The sequence below is a fragment of the Puntigrus tetrazona genome, chromosome 18, assembly GCF_018831695.1.
Source record: "Puntigrus tetrazona isolate hp1 chromosome 18, ASM1883169v1, whole genome shotgun sequence".
Lineage (NCBI taxonomy): Eukaryota > Metazoa > Chordata > Actinopteri > Cypriniformes > Cyprinidae > Puntigrus > Puntigrus tetrazona.
In genome coordinates this window covers 24,307,807-24,320,713 of record NC_056716.1, presented here as the reverse complement: position 1 = coordinate 24,320,713, position 12,907 = coordinate 24,307,807, and the positions used below count along the sequence as shown (strand labels likewise).

At 38.0% G+C, this 12,907-nt stretch overlaps 1 protein-coding gene across 1 annotated transcript; it reads right to left on the bottom strand.

Moving 5' to 3' along the window:
- Nucleotides 1-5,733: 5,733 nt before the first annotated feature.
- On the bottom strand, nt 5,734-12,538 carry si:ch73-62b13.1 (Carbohydrate sulfotransferase 1-like). The gene is made up of 3 exons (XM_043216488.1): nt 12,406-12,538; nt 8,646-8,813; nt 5,734-7,195 (listed from the first exon to the last, which is right to left on the bottom strand). The coding sequence occupies exons 2-3, from the start codon at nt 8,782-8,784 to the stop codon at nt 6,069-6,071; spliced, it is 1,266 nt and encodes a 421-aa protein (XP_043072423.1). The 5' UTR covers nt 8,785-8,813; nt 12,406-12,538; the 3' UTR covers nt 5,734-6,068.
- Nucleotides 12,539-12,907: the final 369 nt, after the last annotated feature.

Below are 12,907 nucleotides of genomic sequence, written 5' to 3'. Positions count from 1 at the left end.
TAAAAAACCCTGGCTATTTTTACATCGTTCTGTACAAAACAACATCAACAAAGACACCCAAGAATATCCAAACAACAAGAAGTGTGAAAAAAAGTGTAATATTGGAAACAGATTGACTGGTATGCTGTCAGAACGCATTGTCTCACTGCATGCTGCGGTTCACAATCATATGACGCTTGCAGCATATCTATTTTTGACACAAAGTTCATGGTATAATGGTCAAAATGAAGCATGAGTTACTGCTTAACCATGCCCTTTGCTGTAACAAATGCACATTAGTGCTTCTAAGCTAGCAATACACTGACAGATAGAGTGAAACACACTAGCTACTGTATCTGCGCATTTGAGAATATTACGGTTTACAAATTTGACTTGTGGGCAATCATCTTTTCGTGAAGGAAAAATTGTTTTGAAATGCCTAGAATGTGATTTTTTAGCCAAAATAAAGTGTGGGAGGAGTGAAAGTGAGGGTGCTGGGTTTGCTGAAAAACACTAACAGAACAGATGCTAAGTTTGCATAGTCGTATATGCGCACGCAAACTCACACATGCGCACATACATACACCTACACACCCCTTTACCGCTCGGTCCTGTGCTCAAGCTGCATTTCTTCCATTCCTGCACTCAGTTTCTCTCCTTTTTTAGCAGTCAAACATCATGCACTCCTTCTATGGCCCTGGGCCCACTAGAGACTATAAAAAGATACAGGCTCATGAAATATAGAGAGTGTTCGGGATTGAATTTTATGGTGCCTATTACTGCAAATTGTAATATGGCTAATTACTCCTCGCCGTGTAGGATTGCTTCAGCAATTGTCTCATGCCCCCATCAGACGAACTTTCAAGCAAATGGCACCTGAGGGGCGTCAATTGAGCATTTCATTATTTTAATTATGTAGACTTATGATTTACCTTCGCAGACGGAGAGAACAAGGCAATTTGAAAGTCTTTCGTTAGGCTATGCTTCCCTCATGGGTACTGAATCCATTTGTATTGCTTTCCAGATCTACCGATTTGTTCTAAAAAGGAGGCAAGCGAGATAGATAACACAAATAATTTTTCTCAAAACTACAGAGAAATGGTCTGAAGATTATGTCTTGGCCATTCATAAATTACACATATTTTTATTTGTACCCTGCTCGTATATTATTGCCTGCACAGTACTTGTCAAATCAGTCTTTGTGAATCACAGTGTTAAAGACAGTTAGCTTGGAGAGTGATTCATCTTAAGTTTTACGGCGGATATTGAAAATCTGAGAGTGAGATGGATGGAGATGGATTTTCAGACCGCTGTGATGGAGGGAGCAGAAAATATTGGATTTATTTCAGAAAAGTTTAGGATCGGTTTATGCCTTATCGTTTATTTCAATAAAACATGGTTGCCATGTATCTATATATTTAAAGACTGAACAGTTTGGTCCAAAAGCCTCGAACCAAATTAAAATAATTCTAAAAATGTCATGTAAAATTTTGTGTGTGTATAAACTATAAACATTTTTCTTGTTGGTCTCACATCTTTGGACCTGACTCAATGTGTGAGGAAAACTGACGATTTTAACAGATGGTTTTTGCATTGGCATAATTTCAAAAATGATTAGAAATCAGGATTAATATTTAAGAGTCTATAGCACAAAAAAGCTAATTTTTTACACATTCTATTAAATCACAAGCTGCGAGCGAAGAACAAAATAGCCTTTTTAACAGCCTTAGTAATTTTTATGTAAAAGAAAATGTAAATATAGTAACTTTTTGAGCAGCGACAATAGACCTGTATAAGATAAAGAGCATTTATCTCTGTGCTACAGTTCTCATGTTCATGATTTCCGCATCAGACTCATTTTCCTTTCCCACAAGCCTCCGCCTGACCTTTGTGCGATCATTTTCTAAGAAAAAAGGGGTCATTCGTAGAGAGCAGGTTGATTTTTTCCTCTTTTGTTTCTCTCTTGGCAACCGAGCATATGCTAGACTCTTGACCTGTGGCCACTTTACTTCCATCTTTTCATGCTAATACATTACTCACATGTACAAAAGCACACTGTACACCCCCACACGTTGTGGATTTGCTCTGAACATCGGTTACTGCCATCCTCAAAGGTCTAAATTTGTCAGCGGGGTTAAGAGGGACAGAGGGGGCTGATATTGGCTGTGAAGAGATGGGCGATTAACTGTGCGGCTGACTCAGGCGGCTGGTGTCTTTGTATGTCAGGGTGCGATGGAAAAGCCAATGAAACAGTTCTCAGAGGGTGTCATAAACTCTGCTTTATTGCCGGTTTGTGTTGCCTTTGCAGATTAAGTTCAAAGAGAGATGGCTTCTCTTCTCCCTCCATCTTAAATCCCGTTTCTATTGAGTTTCTTCTATGGATATATTCTCAGGGCCTCTGAGAAATAACCCTGCAGTCAGCATCTGCAGGGCAGAGAGTGATTGTAAATGAGGGAGGATTACTCCCTCAGGGTGCTTTTAACCCCTTGGATTCTGGGTAGAAAGTATGTCCTGGCACAGAACCCAGTAGTTACATTTACTTGGGCTTTCTTTAGAAGACAGTGACTCATCTCGCAGTATCCGTGTGGCAAGGTGTTTTTGCAACCATTTACTCGTAATGTCTCTCTTGAGCCAGACTTGTTTTTTTCTTTACCTAAAACTGGAAGTAATAACACTGTGCAATAATATTGCACTGTCATGAGAAAATCTAATTTTTTTTCATGTCACTTTTATAAGTAGACTATAACGCTGGGGAGTAACCAAGTAAAATAGCGAATAATAGCTAATTAGCTGTATTTTTCGAAAGCGTGAGGCTGATTCCCTGCATTCAAAACACTTATCTGGAAAGCAGCTCATTTGTAGTCTTACAATTTGCTACATTGCTGTTGTAGCCTATTTAACCCAAAGCAATTAGAAAATAGCGAGCAGAGTTTCTTGAAAAAATAAACCCACCTGAGATGTGCTTGATCTCACTTTTCCGTCATGTTTAGCACTTGTGAGTCTTACTTAATCAGTTCATTTGGATTCTCAAGCTACACATGGACAAAGTAAAAAAACAACAACAATTTGTACGTATTACATGAGTAATACATAAGAGATACATGAGTATTTAAGAGCCAAAAATCTTGGGTTTAGGTTTGTAAAAATTTCAGAGTTTGTTTTTTAAGTTTTCATCGTTTTCAGGCAGGTTTTTGAGCCTGTAAGTCACTACTTCAAACCACGACTCGTGACTTTGTAGCGTTCCAGGAAAGTAACGAGCTCAAGGAATTGTGGGAGCTGGATGTATGACATACTTATCGTTTCAGACACATAACATTATGTGTGTATTATTTATTATTATTATTATAAATGTTTTGTAACGTTATATTGTCCTAAAGTCTATCCACCTGCATAAACACCGCAACCGAAGGAGCTGCCATTGTTGTTTCATGGGATATCTATGCGATGTCAGAGTTCGGAACTGGGAGTACATCAATCTAGTACGAGTTCACGCTTTATTTGCACGTCGTATAAAAGACCCCGGCCATGTTTAAGAACTACGGACGGTAAGTGAAAGGGGATCAAATGTCTCGTCAATCTTTAGCTCCGCCCACACAGAGCACCTCCAGGAAATAGGTAAAGCTGTTAAGCTGTATCTTTCTTTTATAAATATGATAAAACTAAAGCATTTTTGAGATATTAAGTATGCAGTACTGTTCTATAGGTACTCAAGATTAACATTAGATTAGGTGAAACTGTGTGTGTTATGCCCCCTACTAGCTCAGTATTCTAGGAATAATTTTCAGATGCTGTTTGCACTATATATCTTTGGAAAATTAAATATTTCTGGTGATTTTGTATTTATGTCTTTGGAAATAGCCTATTTATCATCCCAGTGCTTCATCAATTAAATATGTTAATGTCAGGCATCCTTGCAGTTGACAACAAAAAGAACTGACAAAAAGGGAGTCTGAATTACGGCCACGTCCCTTGGTAGTCACTTTTGCAATTTTCAAGCTAAAGCTGGACTGCTGACGTTGAGAAGATGATCAGCACTTCACCAAATGCTCCAGCCTCAGCAGAACGCCACAAAAGTCAAGTATTAAAAGGAAGTGGAAAACTGATGAGAATAGCAAGCCACAGAGAATACCATACAGCAGCAACAACAACTACATCAAGACTAGTGCTTCAGATTCATTTCCATTTGCCCCCAGACCTGCTTAAATATTGATACCACAGGTCAATGTGTTCATGTGTATTACATAGAAAGTGTACATACAGACAACTACGCACTCATAATCATCATTAGTACTGCTACAATACACCAGCTCCACAGTGTCCCACATTATTCTGCACCCTTTTCCATCAATAAATAATTTTCCATAAATAAATAATTGAATGAAACATACAAACACATTATATCATTTTGAACCACCAATTCCAAATAAATGAAACAATATAAAAAAAGGAATACATTCCACCATATAGTTTTCCTCTTTTCTCTGCATATTTATTAATTGGCAGTGCGGCTGAAGATTTGCATTTAATCATTATATACCTGAGATGAAGAACTGTTGTTTACACAGCATATTTCCAATATGTAATTGAGTTGGCGTTTAAGGGCATTTTTCACATACAAGTAATAAATTGCTTAAAGGAACTAGCAGAACGGCTTGAGCAACAACACAAATTTACAAAGACATCCTGAAATGCAAGATTATTTTAAGGCTAAACAGTGGCACAATTTAATATTCCCAAGCCTCATAATCTCTGTATTTCTATGCAACACATGTATGAAATGAAATTACATTTTCATTACTTATTGTCAGATATTTCAGCTCAGACTTCCAAAATATGATGTGTTCATGGGTTTAGTAATTTAATCCATGATATGAACTAAAACGGTAATTAGCAGGGCCACATTAACCCAAGGGATCACATGGGCTGCAGCCAAAGGCTCAACCTCAAGGGGGCTCTGTGAACAAGAGATAGCATATTAATTAAATGAGGATTTTGATTTGTATAGTTTCATATCTGTTATCCACAAATTGTAAAGTGGCTGCATAGCTCCAAAGTGCTTTTCCCAATGTTGACACTGCACTTAGAAATAATCACTGACTCTGACTCACAAAGCCATCAGAGACAGATAATTTTTTGAAGTTGTGCCTTGCAAAAAACAACAACAAAAAAAATAATAAAAAAATAAAAATAAATAAATTACAGGACTTCAGTGGATGGAAACGCATTGAACTGTCTGCCAGTGATTTAAACTGAACACGACCTTCTGTGTCGACTTGATTTCATTAGGGACTTTGCTTTTAAAAAGAACATGGAAGAGGGCTTTTTGATAGCGGTGTGTGACATTTCAGTCATTTTAGATCTCTGTTTGACTGTTTATGGGCTTGTAAGGACATATTCACTGATAAACATTCGTACTTAAGGCCATTTAAGGGCTCATCCAGACGTTGCATGCTATTTATTTGATAATTTTACCAGCTTCGGCATTCTCATCAATGGCATATCTGCTGTGCTTTTTGTCAGTGGTTCTTTGGTCACATTAATGCACATTTACAGGCTGAAAATGGTGGGCCTGGGTGCTCATACTATTCCAAAGGCCCGGTTCATGAATATTAAATTTTCATGGTTAAAGCGATAGTTCAGCCAAAAATTTTAGTTTTTTCCCACCACAGAATATATATATATATATATATATATATATATATATATATATATATATATATATATATATATATATATTAGAAATACAGTTACCAAAACATTTTAGTTACATTTGACTTCAAATTTATGGGCAAAAATCACTGAGAATTGAAAGTAAGGGAATAATTACAGAATTATTTTTTGGATGAACTAATCCTTTAAGGAAAGGTACCAAGCATCATAATCAAAACCTAATTATTATTAATGAATAAGATTTTCACCAAATTATGATCTATAATGTTGCATTTACAGTACATGGCATTGACAGTTGGTATGCAAGTTGACAAAACAAACAGAAAAATATGAAAAATTCCATAACAAAATGTAGTTTGTTGGTGTATCCACTGAATGCAACATAAGCCATGAATTAGTACTTTGCTTAAAAATGACCTTTACCATGTCCTGGGCTCCATTAAACTTTTTGTTATATTCCTCAGTTCATCTACAGACTGAACAAGCTTATAACCTAGTAGAGAAAGAGTTCTGTTACAAAGAGATTGAACTGTCTTAACAATGTCAATGTTTAGATGTACTCTCCAGCTCTGAGCTGTGGCTTTCGAGTCTCTTGTAGTGGAGTACTTATAGTTCCACTCTGAAGAAGATGGGACAGTGCCATTGGTGTTATGAGCAACCCATGTGAGGACTCTTTGATGCAGGTCCAGCCCTAGAAATCTGTATATCTCCTTGGCCTTTTGCTCAGGATTCAAGGCCAAGTCTTCATAGCGCACCAACAGATACCTACCCCTCAGCCATGTGGGTTTCTGCAGGCTGGTCTCCACAGAATACTCAATATCTCTGCAGGTTCTCGTTATCTGCGTCAGGTCCACGTACCGTGGTTGGCGGCCGGTGGCGTTCCAGATCTTCCAGGCCCTGAATTTACCAGCAAAAGCAGTCATGCGGGAGGCGAGAATGGCTCGGGGGTCTCTCACCAAATGGACGATGCGCAAATCTAAACGGGGGTCTTCCGACAGCGTACGTAGGTCGCCTATCTCTGGGATACGAACTGTTTTTATGGCCACGTGGGTTCGTGCTTGGCAAGCCTGAGAGGCTAGTGTGAGGTTCAAGGCCTGGCATTTTTTCGGGCACCAGACTTCATCCGGTTGGCCTGCTAGAATCACCTCGCCACCTTCCTGGCAGACAGGTGGAGTGCACAAGGCGTGACTGGAGCTGCGGCGGAAAAAGGCCCCGGTCACGTGATCCTGCGGTTCGGGGCGAATGTAGCTCTCCAGGAAGCTGAAGTCACAGTTGTAGAGATTGAGTAGGAGGTCTCGGTAGGCTCCCAGAAGAGCTCTGCCATCCAAAGCCCTTTGCATACGACTGCTAGAATTGGTGAAGGCCTGTTGCACGTGGAAAAGGGGCTCAAAAACATAAAAAATGCCAGGATGTTGATTGAAAAGTTGTCCGGTAAATGAGGATCCACTGCGGGTTTGCGCAAACAGAAGGATGTGCTTCCGAGAGGCGGCAGCACTAGTCTCATCAGGGACACGGCTGTCATCGCATAGAGATTTCCATCTCTGCTCTGGGGAAGAGAAGAAGAGAAAGTGAGATAATACTGCGCTCTGAAACCTCAGAGGACATCATAAGGCCACAAAAGACCCAATTAGTTCAGCTTCATCTTTAATCAATCATTTATTTGGGTAGGAAAATACCTGGAGCTGTAATTTAGGGGGAAAAACACAGTATAATCTCAAGAAAAACTTTAATAAAGTCCAGTGCGATTCAAAAACCTTTTCTGCCCACAGAGAGGAAATGTACAGCAGTAGTAATGTTGTTTTGAAGGCTTGGATTGCCTCCTTCAGTGGTGGTAATCATTTCACCATTTTGAAGCAATATTTGAAAAAACTTTATCAAATTGAAACATGAACAATGAGTACATTTCTCCACATATGAAAAAAGATTATGTGACTTTTGCTCAAAATGAACAATTACTATATATAGCAGGAGGGTGGGAGAGACTGATAACGCTTGTAATTATGGCTGATGAGAGACTGATTGCGCGTGGCACATTAGGTTGTGCGAGTCGACGCTTGCTGGAAGTGCAAACAGCTGGTCCGTGAGGACATATTACGGCAGATTAATGATGAGATAATTGTAGAATTAATTATTGATATTCCATCTCTTGCTCCTTACAGCAGAGGGGGGAATTTCCAGGTTGCATTTCTAACAGTTCTCTGGTAATTTCATTCCTTACAAACTTAATCATTACAGAAGTGATGACCTGAGAGAGATAAGCTATAGAGAGAATGTCATTTGAATCCTTTAGGATGATCTTGTCAAACCAGCTAAAGCTACGTCCATAACCAAACATGAATTATAATTGAAACTAAATCTCTATGCAGACTATAATTTAATGGATGGCTTAAATGCATCCTGACACTTGGACTTGAATGCAGAATCAAAGAAAAAAAGTTTAAATATCTATCATATTTCTTGATGATTTTGTTTTTTGTTTGTGTGTTAGTCATTTATATATATATATATATATATATATATATATATATATATATATATATATATATATATATATATATATATATATATTTCTTTTTAATCCCTTCTAGGTTTATTTTTATCCAATATATTTGAGCATGAAATGAAAATTCACCCTATCTAAATTGGATTTTATTGTTTTTTTTTTTACCTTGTACTTTTTAATCTAATTGCCATAACCCACTCTTGGAGTCAATCAACATACATCTCTTGCAAAGATCTGTCATTTCATCCCAGCTTTAATAAATGCATCTGTACAGCACAACAGAAATGACTCGGATTTGTTAATCAGAGTAATGTAAATACAAACCATCAGCAGGGCATTGTAAACCTCATACAATTTGAATAAAACCACACATTTCTACTTCCAAATTCTACTTTTCTTTCTTCCAGTGATGGCACTGATCTGCGGAATGCTCAGGCAGAGTGAAATGTCATTGTGAAAATCAAATGCTTTGTGTTACAGGACAGTGACTCACCTTTACCCTGGCGTCCTTGGCAGTGGGCGGAGTCTTGGCATGGGCCACTGAAGGAGTCGTGGAGGGAGCGGATGGCAGTGTACTGCACCCCCAAAGACGTGCACACAAGCAGCAGTAGAGTCTTCCACGAGCACTCCATCCTGCTCCGTCACCATCACATACTTCACTCTGTCAGGAAGGCAAGCATGGACACTTATTTACTAAAGCATCCCATAAAGGAAGGAAGGATTACATGTTTTATTTTTGGACTTTAAAGCAAGTGCATTTCAAGAAGATTTGTTTTAGAATTTTAAATAGTGTGTCTGCTTTGCTTTGGGAGATCATTACACTGAGTGCTTGTGGAGTTTCATTACAAATAGGCAAATGTGGGATGCATTATTGTCCCGGGAGCCAAAAGCGAGGGGTTGGTATTACATATTTTTCGCATTTAATCATTCTCACAATGACAGATTAGGCTGCTTGGCCCTATTACCATAGTATTTCCATATTGAAATAATTGCAAACCCATAACCTAAACCACAGTAACAAGGTGGTCATTTCTGTCACCTGGACACACACCCACTGACCAATCCATTTGCTGGATGAATACCTAATGCATGCAGATCTCTCTTGATCTTTCAAGCTCTAATCTGATTTATTAGTCCACCAGGGAACACATTTGTGTTTACAAGGTACCAAGCTGATACAACAAGCACCAACAAGGATGAATTAATTCAAATAGTTTGCCAAATTTTGCCTATTATTCATATTAGTCTTGTTGCTTTACATATTGACATGCTGATTTTCATGTTGATCAGGCAGTTTGTTCCTATCACGGGTTATTATATAGCTATAACCATATTAAATAAAAACCTTCTTACTAGCAACAAAATAAATGTTAGTTGAATAAATATTTTATTACAAAAGTATTTTATTTCAGCTAGCTCCTAAAGGAAATACTTGTCATTTTCACTTAGTTTAAATATGAATAAAAAAAACTATCTTCAACTAAAGTTAAAATAAAAAAAAACATAAAAACTATAGTAGTATCTGATACTTAAAATAACAATGTTCTGTTTATGCAAGCAATACTTGGCCAGAATAAAATGTATTGTGGACCAGGCTTTTTGACTTGTTTTCAAAGATTTGGATATGCAAGACTAATGAGTTGGAAGCATTTATCTTTGTCCATTTGCTTGTGTTTAAAATTCATTTACTTTTGAATGCCCAGAATTCAGCTCAAAACTCATAGCGTCTTGGTATTAGTCACAGATGACAACCCAAGCTAGTTGGTCTTTTCTCAGCTAAAAACATTTTAAATTGCCCAAGCCTGCTCCAAAATCAATGTGTTGCTGCAGTTTTCAGTTCACACTTTTTGAGGTGTTGCTATTAAGATGTAATATCTGCAACATACTCTCTCATCACAATCTCATTTCACTTCAAATGGCAAAAAATAGCATCTTAAATAATGCAGTGCCTATTTCAGCTGTGATGTATGTTGCCACGTGTTTCTCTTGAGGAAGTCCTTAAGAGCCATTTCATCAATCATAGGTGGCACGACACTGGCAGTGATGGCCTCCAAGTACAATTTTCTCTCTTGTTCCCTAAACGAATACGGTCTGTGGTATCAATGTTTTTATAAGCCCTAAGAACCAGAAATGCCATAGAATTTTCTGCAGCCAATATAAACTAACATGTTAGAAAAAATGTAGCATGGCAATTTTGGACATTCAAACACATTGCTAAGGCAAAAATATACAGATATGGCAATCAAACACTCAAAAAACTCCTTATCAATGAACAGCCATGCCGCTTGCCTCAGGTTCCTTGAACTTTACATGAAAAGCTCTTGCTGGCCTGCTAATTGAGCATTCAATGAGGTGGTTTCCCTGTGCTTTTTATTAGCTACTAAGAGGGACTAGTCACCACTGCAGCTCTGTAAAAAAAGCGACAGTTATATACAGCTAATGGCATAAGAGGGCTGTGACTAAAACAGTCAAGCATATTTAGGAGATCGATCAGATTGCATTGTGTCTGTGACAAGCATATATCGAAATCAGTCAACTTATATCTGCCTTTGACCAGCTGGTTGTATTTTTGTGAATCTCTGGTTATGTCAGCTCTCTTGTTTTGTAACATGTCTACACCTTCATTTCCAAGAAAGAGAGGCCAAAAACACATTATGATGACTTCTGACATAAAAAAATGAATCAAATGTGACATATACTTTAGCGTCTAGACTGCAGCAAAGATTGTCTTTCTCTTTTCAATCACAGCAGTCCTAAAATCCTCATTGGCTGCAGCTCTTTTCAAACCATTTACAGGATTTTTAGGGTTGTCTCTTACAATAAACTCTCTTATGATTCAGCTTTTTCATACAACAAACTGATTACCACACTGGTAAAAGGCAATGTAGGGCGAAAATTTATTTCCATCGGTGTGCACACTGAGAGCTACGATTAGCTTTCTCTGCCATTTGACAAAATCGCTCCAGCCATCGACCAACACAATCAAGCACCAGTACTATCAGCCATCAGCTACTGGAAGAAAATTGATATCTATTTCTTTCTGTCAAATTTCTCATGTATATGTCTTTGGGTCTCTTGACCTTGCTGTCAATATGTTATTCTGCTTTTAAAAACTCTTTACAGCCATGTTAATGTCTCCAGCGATGAGCAAATAGTCACCCTTTTACCTGAAATACCTGAATATTCACCACAGTTTGAAACTAAAAGTTTAATTATTGCCAAATCAAAGTGTTGCCAAGGTCTATCTATAGCAGATATTTGACAACTTTAAGCGAAATGAATTCTTTTTTTTTTACTTTTATTATAATGAAATAGAATAATTTAGATGTTAATATAAAGTCTAGGAAGATATGCAGTATTTTAAGGTATGGTAAGTGATTTATTATTACATGTCTGAACTCTCCTAATGCGTCTATATGTCTACAGGCACAGCAGGCTACTATTCAAGGTTAATGTGTGTCTATGGCCAATATAGCTACAGGCAAGACACTAATGTGAGTGGCCAATCCATAATATAAAAAATAAAAAATAAAATAAACACCCAGTCAATAAATAACCATCAAAACGTCTATAGTGCATTGCCCCATAGCTGCAAGAATTTGTAATAATAAAAACAAATGAACAGTGATTTGCTGGTTTAGGATGGTATTCGGTACTCATGGCCAATCTGGTTTTAGAGACAAATTGAATGGAAGTGCCTTTAATCTTTTAACAAAAGAACACAGAAGACCATGTCTGGAGACCATGTATGATTGGCAATGCATAGTGTCTGGTGTTTTTCTGTTTTACAGAGCAGGTCTAATAAGCTTTAACAAGATGCAAGGAATGATATTTAACTTACGTTTTCAAATCATGGTTCCAAATGCATTTTCTTTTTACACTGACTAAACGAACCATACCAAACTCTTCCCACAAGATGAACTACACAAATTAAACAACTACTTGAATATTTTACCAGCACCCTACTGGAACACATCACTGATGTTCGCAGGTTATATGGCCAGCTTTTTCACAAGACTGAATCCAGTCACATACATCAAAAGCATGCCTTGTCACACAGCCTCCGGTGACACAACTTCTTGACCGAGCTCCGAGAGACACTGTATCTAAAGCATTTGCAAACCTATAGAAGTTATTATGATCAGTACCGCTGGTCTATAACCGCACGGCACAAACACAACATTGATGAAACCTGGCGAAAGCAGTTAGATGAGAACGGACACTGACAAGAGAACGATCCGCGCATCTCTTACCACTCACGACGTGCAGAAATATTCCCCAATAAAACACGCATGGACTCGATCCAGTAAAGTTGCTATCCAGCTATCCAGTCCTGAGGATCTGAGTCAGCCCACCGATATCAGCCAAAACGATACGCGTTCTGAGCGTCTGTATTAAGTGACAGATGGATAATGTTGGCTTTCTGTAAACGCAGGGGGTGGGCATCGCGCGTGGATAACCAGTGGGTTTTTCTCTTCCTCTGTCATTGGTTTGTCTGCGTTCTACCTTTGCTCTGTCAGAAACAATCGCTGAAAACGGGCATTATGGCAAGAAGTTTCTGTTTGTTTGTACCTGACGCAAACCAGTTGCTTCTTTCAGTAATTTCAAACAGTTATTCGCATGGTTGTATATGAGTTTATTAAAGGTACAGTTCGCTCAAAAAAACCAAACAAAACAATGTTGGTATTTACTCAGCTTCATGTCGTTTTAACCCTACGACTTTCCCTTATGGAAAACAATAATATCTAAGTAGGC